Source organism: Aulonocara sp. 'chitande type north' Nkhata Bay, linkage group LG23 (genome assembly GCF_057382095.1).
Source record: "Aulonocara sp. 'chitande type north' Nkhata Bay isolate Kocher_YH1m ecotype deep benthic linkage group LG23, A_spYH_male_GT1.1, whole genome shotgun sequence".
NCBI lineage: Eukaryota > Metazoa > Chordata > Actinopteri > Cichliformes > Cichlidae > Aulonocara > Aulonocara sp. 'chitande type north' Nkhata Bay.
Window position 1 is genome coordinate 49,345,715 of NC_141365.1, and position 16,913 is coordinate 49,362,627.

Below are 16,913 nucleotides of genomic sequence, written 5' to 3' on the forward strand. Positions count from 1 at the left end.
GGTCTGTGACCGGGGAACACCACAGACGAGTACAGGTGACGTTTCAGTGCAACTGTAACATTCCTGACTGCCCGACAGACGGTAGCCTTGGAAACGTGCTCAGCGTCATCAATATTATACAGAAAGCTCCCGTTTGCAAAAAACCGAAGTGCAATACAAATAATATATACAGAACTGAGAGGATGTCCACGATGTGTCACATGAGCAATATTAGGCCTGAGGATGTTATTCAAATAAATTATAGATTGTGCTGAAAAACGGTAACGTTCACACAGAAAATCATCAGGAAATGATAAAATGTCCAAACGCGCTCTAATCACTCTCTCCCGGTGGAGAGCTCTGCGGAGAATTTGGGCTTCAACATCTACTGGCTCTTCAAGGAAGAGGCACGCCATGTCTGACACTTCCTACAGTCAGGTTTCCGACAAAGAGGCGGAGAAAGTCAGGGTTAGTTGAAGTAAACCTGCTAGGGAGCAGGTTAGCTTCACGGAGTGTGTCGTCATAGTAACTCACTCAGGATTAATCTAAACTCGCTTTGTGAAACCGAAAACCCAGAGTTTTCGTTAACTCAGGGTATACTTACTCAGAGTTTGCACTAAACCGGCTTTCTGAAATAGGGCCCTGGTGTTAAACAGCTGACAGATGAGGAGGAGGATGCATGCAGGTAAACTGAGGGTCTGTTGAGCTGATCGCTGGTTTCGTGAGAAAAATGTCAGCTCGTTCTTTATGTTACAGAAGCACAGAGACACAAGACCAGGCGGAAAGAGACGATCGTTCGGTGAAAATGAGAATCTGCGAATGCAACATGTGGAACACGGAGAGTGGAATATGTAAACAAACCGGTTAACGTAACCCCCTCGGTGCACTCTGCACGCTGACTGTTAGCAGAGCTAGTGAAATCTCTGAAAACATCTGAGCACTTTTGCAAACATGTTCTATGTTGACAACCTGACCAGACATACGGCGTGACATTCGCGGCTAAAACACTGTTAAAAGTGTAGCTGGTGACAGAAAAACGGGGTATTTTAAAACTACACCACCACCATTGCTGCCTGTGATTTGATCTGCATTCTGGGATACCTGGCTGCCCCAAGTCTACACAAGCAATCGATTATCTAGGATCGACCTGTTTCGACTTACTTTGCACGGCAACCAATCAAATGTTAGAGAAGCTGCATGGGCAGCGTTAACCCCGCCCCCTGAGTTTGATGGGTGAGGCTGACAGATAAAATTATTTCAAGATGAGAGCCAGGTGCCAGGACTGCCAAAATGAAATAAATAAATATATCATTAAATAATTAATTAAATGTGTCAATAATTAATTAAAATGTGAAATACATAAATAATTAATTAAATGTGTCATAACTATTTATTTAATTAATTAATTCCAATTTTAATTAATTATTGCCACATTTAATTAATTATTTAATGGTGTATTTAATTAATTCATTATGTCAGTCGTGGCGCTCCATACGCTGCACTTTTTCGGTAAGTTAAACGTGTTTGTAAGCTACTCCGTAACTACCGTCCTTTGCTCGGTCCTGAGACCTAGCTAGCTAAGATGAGCACTCGGCCGTCAGGGTTTGTTTAGCTAACCCGTGCAGGTGAATGAATTTACTCTGACTAAAGAAATCAAGAGAAACGCCCCGGGCTGCTCAGTCACTAATTACCGTTACTGTACTTTTATTACAAGTATTATACTGTAAAGGCAACAGGCTGCACCCCGCTGCAGCTCCTGTGCAGAGCTGAATATTAAATATCTTATTAAACAGCACCATGTTTTCAGTCTCCACATGTGTAAAGACAGTAACACCTACTTTAAAAACCTGGCACTTCAGTAACTCCTCATTAATCTGTAAAAACCGATCAAATAGCAAAGCCCGATATTTACTGAAACCAACGACTTCCTCTTGGCAGCTTAAGTTAAAATTTTAATTTTTCGACTGATTAATTTTTTAGCACTGACTGTATTTTTTATACTGAGTTTGTTGCAAATATTCAGGTTAAAAACTGTCTGAAATATTGTTAATGAGGTATGTTCACAACGACACATGTGCAGAACTCTGTACAGCTTCCATCCTTTAAGACAAATAGTTTGAAGCATTAATATTTCTTCTTCAATACCAGTGCTGATACCAGTGCTGATACCAGTGCTGATACCACCTCCGTATGTTGTGACCAGGATGCAGCAGCACTGAAACCTGCTCCATCATCACATCTTTGCAGATGTCCATTTATAAAGCTCCAACAACTCAAAGGTGAACATGATATAGGAACATCTGTTCGTATATAAGGCTTTTTTTTAAATAAACAGCTCATATGTCAGCTGTCAGCAGAACTGTAGGACTGAAAAAATGTAAGAGAAGAGAAGAACACTCCCGAGTGTGGGAGGACAGAAGGATCAGCTTTATTTCAGATTTGAGAGATAAACTTTATTTATTTATTAATTTATTTATTTATTTAGGACAGTGCATGTTAATGAACATAAATGTAAAAAAAAAATTACATGAATGTAAACATACCAGATTATAGCCAAGGGCTAATTTCCATCTGTTGTCCTTAAGCATAAAAAATAGACATAATAATTCATAAAAATTCATCATTCATTCATAATAAAAACTCCGTCACCAAACTTACACATACACACCATTTTGTTCCCAAATAAAACATTAAAACTGTACAATTCATACATGATCGCACACTTGATTTGTCCATAACCAGTTTTTCACCTTTGCCTTAAACAAACTGAGTGTAGAGCATTCTCTAATGGGTTGAGGAAGACTGTTCCACAGATGGCCTCCCTGGACAGAGAGGACGTTCTGCCCAAATGCTGTCCGTCTGTGGGGTATAAACAAGTCTCCTCGGATTGTAGCTCGAGTGGTCCTGTCTGAGCTTTCTTTATGCCTAATGAACTGCTTTAATGGTGGTGGAGCAAGGGAGTGTAAGACTTTATATATTAAACTCACTCTTTTAAGTTTCACCTAGTTATTGAAGTTCAGTAATTTATGTTTTTTAACACATGACAGTGGTGGTGGGAAGTCGGTTTTTTGTCAAGTAGTTTTAAACTTCTTTTATAAATGTTTTCAATAGTTTTAAGTGTTGTTGGACAAGCAAGTGACCAGGACGTCAAACAATAGTCCATATGAGAGATGATCATTGAGTAAAAATAAGTTTTTGCAACATTCATATTTAAATTATTACGTATATGATTAAAATTTCGATTATTAAATTTAAGTACCTGGGACACTTTATTTATGTGACTCTTGAAGGATAATGTTGGGTCTAGAATGACCCCAAGATATTTAAATTCTGGAGCTAATTCAAGCTCTACTCCATCATATTTATATTTCAGTTTGTGATGATTGTGTTCTTGTTGTGACTACAGGAGCCGTCCTCAGATTCAGACCTCAGCACCACCCAGTGACAGCAGACAGATCATCCTATAGCTTCACTCTTTGTAGTAACTCCATAATTAACTGATGAAAACAGTCCAAAGGTTAAAGTACCACATGCGCTGTCAGTGAAAGCTGCAGCTGTTTAAAGATAAAGTTAAAAGGATGAATCACCCATGTAACTGTGTCACTGTATATCAGCATCAACAGGACCTGAGTTTGGTGTTTGAGAGAGCTGTTGTCTACGTCTGTGTGCTGTCATTGCTCAGTCTGACCGAACGATGGACAGACTCAAGTTTGACTTTGAAACAAACTGTGTTGTTAAACAGTTTCATGGTTCAAAAAACAAAACAATCAAAAACACTTTTTTCATACTTGTGTTAAGTTTTGTATAGAAATGAGACAAAATTGATTGTGAGGTTAAATGTGATAGAAACAGCTCACACTGACATCCATCCTGATCAAACATGAGTGTCATGAAGCCTGTTTGCAGTTGTTTGCACTGTTTTCCACTCTGGATGTTGTTTCTGTTCAGCTGTGAGTATAAAAGGCTCCATTCTACAACCTGTTTGTGTTAGTTGCTCAATAGAAACATTATTTTGTGCTGATGTTGCACTTCTTTTATTCACAACCAAAGAGTTTTTGACGTCCGCATCAAAATACAAAGATCAGTATTGTCTAATGTTTTGGCTGCAGTGTGTTTTTGCAGACAGGTATAACTGAACAGCTTTAGTGTTTAGATTTTTTAAACTTGAGTATGAACTTATACAAAATGCAGCAAGATATTAAAAAAACGTTTGATTATAAAATCGACTATATTGGATTCATATCGATATCGGACATAAAAAGTGGCATCGTTCCATCTCTGCTTTGACTAGAGACACAGCTCTAATCAAAGAGGTGGTCCGCTTGCCTCCGCCCCAGAGAGAAGGGTTACATCTCCTGGGTTTAGGTGCGGCTTGCCCCTCTGAGGGCGGGGGTACCTGGACTTGGGATATAGAGTATGTTTGGGGAGTGCGACGGTCTGTGCAGTTTATATTTGTGTCTGTCTACACGTTGGGTGAGTGCCGAGTATTTGGTTGTGCATATGGGGTGGGAATGCACGTTTGTGTCTGCGTGCGCCTGTTCGTCTGTGTCTATGTGTCAGGTTGGGTCTTAGACTCAACCTCTCTGGGTACATCTCAGGCCCTCCAAAGTACGGAGGCCTATCTCCCCTCACCACACTCCCTGCCGGTGGCTGATGCCCTCAGACGTTGGTGTGTTGGTGGTCCTTGTCGTCTGGGGCTGGGCGCTCATGTATGTACCGGCTCACTCCTGGTGGCCGATTGGCGATTCCCCCCCTTTTGGTGGTCCTCCTCGGGTCCTTGTACTCTGGGGCCTCTGGATATCTGGGGCCTGGATCTCCTCCATACCTGCTTCATACCCTGGAGGACGGGGCTATGGCTCCCCACACTCCCTAGCAGATCGTTACATGGAGAAACCTTTGGAATACAAGCATGCTGATCCACACAGGTGTGCACACAGGTGTACACACGGGTGTTCACAGACGCGGACTACACCTTTATGGCTGCTGCCTCTAAGCACATTGTGCGCTGTCTATCTTGCGTGCTGCACAATATCGTTTATTATTTAGTATCTACTGTTATCTACTACTAGCTAGTTTATTGTGATGGTGCTGTTTTTATTATGTTGCTTGCTTTCTCTTCTGTTTTTTTTTCTCCATACAGGTGATCCAGGTGTTTTGTTTGTTTTTCTTTTTTTCTTCCCCCCTTTCTCACCGTCTCTTCTCCCCTTTGGTTTTCTTTCTCTCCCTCTCTTTCTTTCATTCTCTCTCCCTGTCCTGTCCCCCAGTCATGTCTGTCCCGTTTGTAGCAACCGAAAATAAAATAAATTCATAATTATAATAAAGGTCAATCAAATGGACCAATATGGAAAGGCCATGATGATCCACTTGGTAAAATAAATCCGCTTGGCATCTTTCTTGGCCTTAAGACAACAATTCTGATGGCTAAAGATCCAAACGGGACACACAAAAAAAAAGAGACACAGCTCTGTGTTTTCCAATTTGTCATCGTTTTGAAAGTTTACATTTCTTCAGTGTTGAGCAGCAGAAATGAGACTTTCCTGTCAGAGGTCATTTTTAAAAAAATGAGGTGAATCAACCATGAAAACCATGAATCAACATGTGAACATGAGCTGATGCTGCTGAAGTGAAGCAAAGTTACAGAGCTTTGATTAATATTGAGTAAGAACTGGACTCTCATACAGCGAGACTCAAATGCCTTTAAACATCAGCTTATCCTGCTGATCCAAGTCCAACACTGAGTTTGTAAAAACATGTTTGTCAATCATTTTGTTTGGTTTCTGAGGAAAATGATTCAATAACTTGCTGCTAATACACAACATTTCATCATATTTCCTCATAACCCTCTTTTGTCTGACCATTTGATCCCATTTGAATTTGCAATAAAGGATCCACAGAGTTTGGTGACAATAATGACAGTAGATGTTTGTGTGAAAGTGCTGGAAGCAAATGAGTGTGTGATGTTCTTTCAGTGTTGCACTTTGTAGACGCTCCCTGAGCACTGGTCTCACAGCCAGCTGCACATAGAGACCAGTGTTGTTAGTCCAGGTCAGAAGATGACTTGTTGGAATGAAAATGAGCTTGTAGTTTGTCTGCTTTAATAATGTGACTGGAAAAAGGTGTTGGACTTCAAATATGTCCATTTCTGTCACACTTCACCTTTAAAAGTGAAGCCATGTGGTTCCTGGAAGGAAAAACACGACTTTTTCAAGTCTTTGTCCTGTTTTTATGAGAAATGTACGACTTTAATGTTCTTCTTTTTTTTTAACTCAATTTTTATTAAAATTTACAACATTGCAACTTGTGCTTGTCAATGTTCACAAGTAGGACAGTTACAGGAACTGCAATGCAGAAATGTAGATTAAAATAAGAACTGCAATTAGGAAGCACAAAACACAACCCAAGCAAGCAAACAAACAAACAGACAACAACATAACAAAAACAAAACAAAACCCAAGCAAACAAACAAACAGACAACAACAAAAAGAAAAAGAAAATAAAAACAAAAACTTTATGTAATATTAAATAACTTGTGACAAACTTAGCCGTAAATGGACAAAACGAAACAGACCTATGCTAAATTATTGAAACAGTAAAGCATGTATGGGTCGCCAACGCTCAGTAGACAATTCTCTTTGAATCCGCAGAGCAGATGTTATTTCCTCCATCTGGTAAATTTCTCTTGCTTTATCAATCCAGATATTATATGAAGGTGGGTCAAGATTCAGCCATTTAATAGTGATACACTTTAGTGCTGCTGTAAGATTCTTAAGAGATACGTTTTATTGTTTCCCGCAAAACCCTTTGGTAAGACTCCTAAAATGGCTAACTGTTGGTCTTTTGTTAATGGTTGTTGGAAAACTGTACTGAGAACTTTAAATATGTCATTCCAAAGTGAGCAGATTTTTGGGCATGACCAGAATATATGTGAGTGGGTTCCTAAAGAAGTACCACAATTTCGCCAGCAGGTGTCAGGATTTGTAGGCTTCATTTTGGCAATTATCTCTGGGGTTCTAAAATATCTCATGACCACCTTCCATTTAAATTCTCTCCACAGCCCAGAATTAGTCACCAGATGGGCTTCACCGAACACCTCTTCCCAGGTGTCCTCTGAGATTTGAGTGCCAGTCTCAGCTTCCCACCTTGCCTTAATATCCAAAGTTGCATTTGTATTGAAACTCATAAATGCGTTATAAAAATGACTGATTAATTTTGGGGAGGAATTACTTTGAAATGTTTTTACAAATATTTCCTCAATGGGTGAGGGCTCCAAAACTTGCCTCCATTCTTTGTGTTTTGTCAAAAAGCTTCTTAGCTGCAGAAATCTAAAAAAGTCAGAAGAAGGAAGCCGAAACTGACCTCAACTGTTCAAATGAGCTCAGGTGCCCATTCCTCACAACATGACAAAGTTTATGAAGCCCGCTATGTGACCATGCTCTGAAGCCAGAGTCTTCCACAATAGGAGAAAAACCCTGCAGGGAGGAGAGCCTTGATAACATTGAAATTTCTTTTGGAAGACCAAATGATTGTTTGATTCTACGCCAAATCTTTAGTGTGACCCTCGTCCGTTCCCCCATATGCACATTTTTAATTGAAATGTTAGAAAAAAGCAGGGATTCCAATGATCTTTCGCACATTGTCTTCTCAATGTTTAGCCACTGAGTTTCAGACAAATCCCGCACCCATACAGTCAGGGGTCTCATCTGAGCTGCCCAGAAATAATATTTCAGGTTTGGAACAGCCAATCCCCCCTGCAGGTTTGACAGTTTTAATGTTTGGAACTTGATCATCCCTCATGTGTATTTAGTCTCTGTGTCGCGTCATCTGTGTTCCCACCCTCCATATTTTCATGCCCAGTCTTTTGTATTCTTAGCCATAGCTTTCTGTGTCTTCATGATTTATTATAGTATTAGTTCCCCAGTTTAGTTCTCTTCACTGTGATTCTGCCTTGTTTGATGTCTTCAGCCGAAATAAAGGCTCGCTTTTCGTTCAAAACTCAGTTTCATGTCTGCGCCAGTGTCTGCGCCTGAGTCCTCCACACACTCTCCATACGGTCAGCCACTGTGACCGTGACACTAAACTACATGCTGTGTGCAGCCACTCTCCTGAGCCTGTATTATATACACAGCGGTTACAATGACAAACTGAATACAATCTCATATCTACAAAACAGGCTGAGTCAAAGTTGCAGCTACGCTTATGAACATGGAGAAAAAACAGGCGAGTTATCAGCTCACCAGCTACGACTAAGAACAGCTAACCAACTATCCTTGAGATCTACAATGACCAGGAAATAAGGTCTACAGACAACCAAACTATCCTTGAGATCTACAATGATTTCAATAAGGTGTTTGATATTCCCTCCTTGGGAGAAGATGCGATCGCTAGTCTGGAGGAACCTGTCTCTAATGTTGGAATTGAAACGGCCGTACGGAGCATGCAGTCTGGAAAATCTGCTGCCCCGATGGGTATCCATCTGATTTTTTCATAAAGTTTTCTGACCGACTGAATTCACTGTTAAAATCAACTTTTGAAGAATCCTTCCTCTCACAGTCGTTGCCTCCAACGATGCATCAAGCAGTGATGTGTTTAATTGTAAAACAGGAAAAAGACCATTTAGATTGTCGTTCATGTCGTTTAATATCTTTGTTCAACACAGACACCAAGATCCTGGCTCAAGTGTTGGCCCGTCGCTTACACAAGTATTTGTCCTCCATTATTTCACCAGACGGGCTTTATTAGGCACTCTTTTTTGAACATTAGAGCTCTATTAAATATCATTTATACCCATGTTAAAGGTGATACATTGGAAACTGTCATTTGGCTTGACACAGAAAAGGCGTTGGATCGGGTGAGATGGGATTTTTTTTTATACGCTTAAAAAATGTGTCTTTAATTTTGTATCTTGGATAAAAGTATTGTATTGCTCCCCTCTAACAGCCGTCCAGACTAACAATAATCTGCCCCCCAGGACAGGGATGCCCTCTGTCTCCTTTTTGCCATTGAACCGCTAGCTGTTGCTCTGAGACAATGTGTTGGTGTTGAGGGAAAACATCGAGGGGGTATCGAACATGAAGTCTCTCTTTATGCCGACGACATGATTTTATTTATTTCCAACCCATCGAACAGCCTCCGCAAACTTTTGGATAGACTTACAATAATAATAATAATACATTTTATTTATAGGCGCCTTTAAGAGCCTCAAGGTCACCTTAATGCACACTTAAGGAATTTGGGACAATTTCTGGATATAAAGTGAATTTTGGGAAGAGCGAGGCAAAGTCTATCTGTACGACAACTGGGGAGTTTTGTGTATTTTAGCCCCTTTTAAACCCAGCTATAACAAGTTTAAGTACTCGGGCATCTGGGTGACAAGAAAACCACAAAGACTTGTATAAAACTATCTTCCTTTATTGTCGAAGCTTAAAGAGGATTTTGGAAAATGTGAGTTTTGCCTCTTTATATTTATGGTGGGAATGCAGAACAAGGAGCAAAGATGAATGTGATGCTGAATCAGCAGAAGACTTGGACTCATTTGATTCCAGCTTTGATATCATTGATTTCAATATGTCCATTTCTGTCACACTTCACCTTTAAAAGTGAAGCCATGTGGTTCCTGGAAGGAAAAACACGACTTTTTCAAGTCTTTGTCCTGTTTTTATGAGAAATGTACGACTTTAATGTGAAACATTCAGAGTTTTTTCTCTTGTTGTGTTTGTTTGAAGCTGCTTCCTGTTGGCTTCAGCTGTTTGGAGTTTCCATTTTCTAAACTTCTACATTCTGAACCTTCTTCAGCTCTGAACAGATGATGAAACACTGAATGATTTCAAGCACTTTGTCTAATAAACTTACATCTTTCATTCTTTATACAGATTGAAGAACTGTGGTTTGTCAGATATTGGCCTTGATTATCTGGCAGCAGCACTGAAGTCCAACCCCTCGTATCCCACAGAGGTGGACCTGAGTGGAACCTACAGCAACCTGCAGGATCCAGGAGTGAAGCATCTGTGTGATTTGCTGGAGAATCCACGATGTCGATTTGAAACTCTGAGGTCAGTCAGCATGTTTTAGTTGTGCTGAGATGAATATGATGTGAAAGTTGTGCTGACACTAAACTGCAGACATCAGGCTGATATTATACTGATCCACACTGAGGATCTTCATGGTAAAGTCTGTTTTCTTCTTCTCTGGTTTAGTCCATTGACTGCAGCAGAACAATGTTCACATTTCAAACAGTGATACTCAACGTATGGCCCGCGGCCCACACGCGGCCTGCCCACCTTTCCTGATTCAGAGAGAGGGGACCCTGATTAACTGTGTAGCTTCTTCCTCACAGTTCTAAGTATCAGACACAACAATGAATAATCCACAGCTGACTGTCTTTAGCAGGTCAAAGGTCACGGCACACAGCAGACAGTCAGAAATATTCTAACTCTGATCATTTATCAGTTGTGACACTGTGAGACTTGATCAGAGGTGTGATCATCACAGCAGAGGCCTTTGTGTCAAAGTCACTGAGGATCAAACAGAAACACATGAAGCAGATTTTCCTCTTCTGGCTTTTTATAGCAGATAACCTTCAAAATATTCTGCAGTCGATCAAAAACTGAAGCAAACCATGAAGCAACATGTGAACATGAGCTGATGCTGCTGAAGTGAAGCAAAGTTACAGAGGTTTGATTACAGACACAGCTGAGAGTTTGTAATCTGTCATCATTTTAAAAAGTTTCCATGGAACAGCAGAAATGAGGCTTTACTGTCAGAGGCCGACAGCACTGAACACAACAGCAGACTGGTGGCTAATAAACAGTGAATGATGCAGAAACAGATGTTTGAAGCTGTTCTTGGAGTACACTGAGAGAGAGAGAGCTGTGCAGGCAGGAACAGCCAAAGTCAGAGAGAATTCATGAGCATATTGATCAAACGTGAAGCAGAGTTTGGATCTTCTTTTGCTGCTGCTTCACTCAGTTTTGGTTGGAGACAGATGAAACCTGCAGCTTCAGGATCTGTGAGCTGTCCACTTTCAGCCCCGACGGCGTGTCCGTGTACGTGCCGTCGAGTGAACGATCCACGCTCTGTGTTTCCATCTTTGTGTGTTTAGCTGCTCTCATTTACTGTTTTATCTGTTTGCTGCTTGTTGAAATAGTTTGTGAGCTTTAACCTGAGATTCTGGCAAAATACATTTATATTAAACATCGATTCAGGATTGAATGAATCAACATCGTTTTATTCAAATTAAAACCATTTAAATGGGAACATGAATTTTTTACAGCCGCCTCTAATGCTGGGTAATGTCAGCTGGTCCATGTGCAGCTGGCTGTGAGGCTCAGGGAGCGTCTACAAAGTGCAACACTGAAAGAACATCATCCATAAATATTGAGTAATAACTGGACTCTCATACAGCGAGACTCAAATGCCTTTAAACATCAGCTTATCCTGCTGATCCAAGTCCAACACTGAGTTTGTAAAAACATGTTTGTCAATCATTTTGTTTGGTTTCTGAGGAAAAAGATTCAATAAGTTGCTGCTAATACACAACATTTCATCATATTTCCTCATAACCCTCTTTTGTCTGACCATTTGATCCCATTTGAATTTGCAATAAAGGATCCACAGAGTTTGGTGACAATAATGACAGTAGATGTTTGTGTGAAAGTGCTGGAAGCAAATGAGTGTGTGATGTTCTTTCAGTGTTGCACTTTGTAGACGCTCCCTGAGCACTGGTCTCACAGCCAGCTGCACATAGAGACCAGTGTTGTTAGTCCAGGTCAGAAGATGACTTGTTGGAATGAAAATGAGCTTGTAGTTTGTCTGCTTTAATAATGTGACTGGAAAAAGGTGTTGGACTTCAAATATGTCCATTTCTGTCACACTTCACCTTTAAAAGTGAAGCCATGTGGTTCCTGGAAGGAAAAACACGACTTTTTCAAGTCTTTGTCCTGTTTTTATGAGAAATGTTCGACTTTAATGTTCTGTTCTTTTTTTTTTTTTAACTCAATTTTTATTATAATTTACACCATTGCAACTTGTGCTTGTCGATGTTCACAAGTAGGACAGTTACAGGAACTGCAATGCAGAAATGTAGATTAAAATAAGAACTGCAATTAGGAAGCACAAAACAAAACCCAAGCAAACAAACAAACAAACAAACAGACAACAACAAAAACAAAACAAAACAAAAACTTTATGTAATATTAAATAACATGTGACAAACTTAGCCGTAAATGGACAAAACGAAACAGACCTATGCTAAATTATTGAAACAGTAAAGCATGTATGGGTCGCCAACGCTCAGTAAACAATTCTCTCTGAATCCGCAGAGCAGATGTTGTTTCCTCCATCTGGTAAATTTCTCTTGCTTTATCAATCCACATATTATATGAAGGTGGGTCAAGATTCAGCCATTTAATAGTGATACACTTTAGTGCTGCTGCAAGATTCTTAAGAGATACTTTTTATTGTTTCCCACAAAACCCTTTGGTAAGACTCCTAAAATGGCTAACTGTTGGTCTTTGTTAATGGTTGTTGGAAAACTGTACTGAGAACTTTAAATATGTCATTCCAAAGTGGGCAGATTTTTGGGCATGACCAGAATATATGTGAGTGGGTTCCTAAAGAAGTACCACAATTTCGCCAGCAGGTGTCAGGATTTGTAGGCTTCATTTTGGCCATTATCTCTGGGGTTCTAAAATATCTCATGACCACCTTCCATTTAAATTCTCTCCACAGCCCAGAATTAGTCACCAGATGGGCTTCACCGAACACCTCTTCCCAGGTGTCCTCTGAGATTTGAGTGCCAGTCTCAGCTTCCCACCTTGCCTTAATATCCAAAGTTGCATTTGTATTGAAACTCATAAATGCGTTATAAAAATGACTGATTAATTTTGGGGAGGAATTACTTTGAAATGTTTTTAGAAATATTTCCTCAATGGGTGAGGGCTCCAAAACTTGCCTCCATTCTTTATGTTTTGTCAAAAAGCTTCTTAGCTGCAGAAATCTAAAAAAGTCAGAAGAAGGAAGCCGAAACTGACCTCAACTGTTCAAATGAGCTCAGGTGCCCATTCCTCACAACATGACAAAGTTTATGAAGCCCGCTATGTGACCATGCTCTGAAGCCAGAGTCTTCCACAATAGGAGAAAAACCCTGCAGGGAGGAGAGGCTTGATAACAATGAAATTTCTTTTGGAAGACCAAATGATTGTTTGATTCTACGCCAAATCTTTAGTGTGACCCTCGTCCGTTCCCCCATATGCACATTTTTAATTGAAATGTTAGAACAAAGCAGGGATTCCAATGATCTTTCGCACATTGTCTTCTCAATGTTTAGCCACTGAGTTTCAGACAAATCCCGCACCCATACAGTCAGGGGTCTCATCTGAGCTGCCCAGAAATAATATTTCAGGTTTGGAACAGTCAATCCCCCCTGCAGGTTTGACAGTTTTAATGTTTGGAACTTGATCCTTGGGCGTTTGCCTTGCCATATAAATTAGGAAAAAAGTTTATCTAAATTATCAAATGTAGAGTTGGGAATGTTAATAGGCAGCATTTGAAAAAGGTCTAGAAGTCTTGGCAATACATTCATACGTATACTCTCGATCCGACCCAAGAAAGACAGAGACAGGACTGTCCATCGCTCTAAGTCTTTTTTTATTTTTGCAGCTATAACTTCATAATTTATTTTAAACAAGTCTGATAATGAGTGAGGAATTTGAATTCCTAAATACTTGATACCTTCGTCTGGCCATTTAAAGCCACATCGCTCCTTGAATGTTTGTGAAATGTTTCCTCCTATATCCATTGCCAATGTTTTGTTAATATTAACTTTGTAAGCAGAGAGGGAACCGTAATAATTTCTCTTAAATGAGGTAAACTGACTGCAGGATTTGAAATGTATAAAAGTACATCGTCTGCATAGATGGACAATTTATGCTGTTCTCCATTAATTGAAAGGCCCTGAATTTCATGTTCTTCTCTAATCAACTGCGCCAGAGGCTCAATACTTATATCGAACAGCAGGGGCGACAGTGGGCATCCTTGTCTACGCCCACGTTCCAGTGGAAATCTGGCTGATATTGTTCCATTTACCCGTACAGCCGCCATTGGGTTGGAATAAAGAATCTGTATCCTCTTAATTAAGTTTGGCCCAAATTTGAATCTTTCAAGTGTTTGGCCCAAGTACTGCCAGGAAACCCTGTCGAATGCTTTTTGCGCATCAAGAGACAGAATCATTGTTTCTTCTTGTTTGGTCTTGTACAAGGATATTAAGTTCAACAATCTACGAACATCGTGCCCATAGTGCCTTCCTGCAATGAACCCCGTTTGATCTGGATTTATAACCTGTGTAATAATTTTACTAACTCTTTTGGCTAAAATCGTGGTGAGAATGTGTGAATCAGTATTAAGTAATGAGATTGGCCTGTATGATTGACAGTTTGTGGGGTCCTTGCCCTCTTTATGGATTACGACAATTGTAGCATCGTTCCAGGACGGCACCATATTCCCAGTCTCCAGAGCGCAGTGGTAAGCTTTCAGTAATAAGGGTGCGACTTTGTCCTTAAGTTTTTTATAGAATTCGTTAATAAAACCATCAGGGCCAGGACTGTTTTTAGTTTTAAGGTTTGAAATCACCTGTAAAATTTCTTGTTCTCAAATTGGTTCATCTAACTCCTTTGCTACAGACTCTGGCAGTGTTTTTAAATTGATCTTTTCTAAGAAATCAGACAGTGTATTGTTATCTTTACATGTATCTGAATTTTTATATAATGACTCGAAAAAATTGACAAAGCAACTTGCAATTTGATTTGGTTTAGTAATCAGGGTTTGATCTGACTTCAACTTTTGGACCATATTACAAGTTTGCTGTTTCCTGAGTCTTATTGCCAGCAATCTACTAGCCCTACTACCCTGTTCATAGTACTTTTGTTTAATGAATTGCCCTCAATTTTCTCGTTTATTAAACTATTACGCTCACTACGTAACATTTTAAGATCGGAAAGCAAATTGGCTGTCTGTGCTTTTTTGTGTTGTTGCTCTAGGTGTTTTATTTTGGCCTCCAATTCACACCGCCTAGCCTCTTTTCTTTTCTTCCTGGCACTTGCAAATGATATTATGCAACCTCTAATGTATGCCTTGGTGCAATCCCAGAGGGTTAAAGGCGATATTTTCGGAGTTGTGTTCAACTCCAAGTAAGTATTTAGTTCAGTATGTATGAACTCACAAAACTGGCTGTCATTTAGGAGTGAGGCATTTAATCGCCAGACTTTAATGTTCTTGATGCTCCTGTACCATCTCTCTGTCATCCTCCTCGCTCCCTCTTTGCACTCACAGTCTTTGTGCATCATTAACACTCACATGAGGAAAACCAAAGTTTTACTGGGCAGAAGATGATCATCAGTGACGCTGTCTTTAAAACACTCTTGTTAGAAATGTTCGACTTTAATGTGAAACATTCAGAGTTTTTTCTCTTGTTGTGTTTGTTTGAAGCTGCTTCCTGTTGGCTTCAGCTGTTTGGAGTTTCCATTTTCTAAACTTCTACATTCTGAACCTTCTTCAGCTCTGAACAGATGATGAAACACTGAATGATTTCAAGCACTTTGTCTAATAAACTTACATTTTTCATTCTTTATACAGATTGGAGAGCTGTGGTTTGTCAGAGATCAGCTGTGATTATCTGGCAGCAGCACTGAAGTCCAACCCCTCCCATCTGAGAGAGCTGGAGCTGAGCTGGAACAACCTGCAGGATCCAGGAGTGAAGCATCTGTGTGGTTTCCTGGAGAGTCCAGGATGTAAACTTGAAACTCTGAGGTCAGTCAGCATGTTTTAGTTGTGCTGAGATGAATATGATGTGAAAGTTGTGCTGACACTAAACTGCAGACATCAGGCTGATATTATACTGATCCACACTGAGGATCTTCATGGTAAAGTCTGTTTTCTTCTTCTCTGGTTTAGTCCATTGACTGCAGCAGAACAATGTTCACATTTCAAACAGTGATACTCAACGTATGGCCCGCGGCCCACACGCGGCCTGCCCACCTTTCCTGATTCAGAGAGAGGGGACCCTGATTAACTGTGTAGCTTCTTCCTCACAGTTCTAAGTATCAGACACAACAATGAATAATCCACAGCTGACTGTCTTTAGCAGGTCAAAGGTCACGGCACACAGCACTCTGTGAAACAGTTTGGAGCAGGAATTCTTGCACATCTCTTTATGTCTGTCTCCACGTTGGTTGAGTGTGGAGTAAGTGCATATGAGAGCATGAGGGTGGGAATGGATGTTTGTATCTGTGTGTGCCTGTATGTCTGTGTCTATATGTCAGGTTGGGTGTCAGGTGCCACCTCTCTGGGGACATCTCAGGCCCTCCAAGGTTTGGAGGCCTATCTCCCCCACCACCACTTCCCCTGCCAGTGGCGGACCCCCTCAGACATCGGTGCGTTGGTGGTTCTTTGTGTCCGGGGATGGGCGTCCAGGTACACTCCGGCTCACTCCTTGGCGGCCGCTCATCGGGGCCTGGAGCCTGGGGCTCGCTCGGGCCACTTCGGAGGTGGGGTGCCCCCGGCCTCTCGGCCTGGGGCTCGGTCACTCAGGCGCAGCTGGCTGCCGGCGGAGCTCACGGGCGCGTCACTGCAACACCCCCTGGCTTCTGCTCCGCGGCTGCTGAGTGAGCCCTCATCTGGGACTCTCCTCAGCTCTTTCCGGGACAGTGGCGCAGCTGCCCCTCTGTGGGTCTTCCTTGGTCTCTTGTGTTCTGGGGGCCTCTGGATGTCTGGAGTCTTGATCTCCTCCACACCTGCTTCACGCCCTGGAGGACGGGGCTGTGGCCCCCCCACACCCTCTAGCAGATTATTACATGAAGGAACCTTTTAAAAAAACAAAAAACAAGCGCGTCCATGCTCACAGGTGTACACATGGGTGATCACACCCACAAACTACACCCTTT

At 41.0% G+C, this 16,913-nt stretch overlaps 1 protein-coding gene across 1 annotated transcript in view; it reads left to right on the forward strand.

The window, feature by feature from the left end:
* Positions 1 to 16,913, forward strand: part of LOC147302903 (NACHT, LRR and PYD domains-containing protein 3-like) — a 52,632-nt gene that overhangs the window by 31,588 nt on the left and 4,131 nt on the right. Inside the window, exons 4-5 of the mRNA XM_086283607.1 lie at positions 9,849 to 10,032; positions 15,611 to 15,780. Coding sequence (XP_086139733.1) covers positions 9,849 to 10,032; positions 15,611 to 15,780 — 354 coding nt within the window. The remainder of the gene's footprint in view (positions 1 to 9,848; positions 10,033 to 15,610; positions 15,781 to 16,913) is intronic.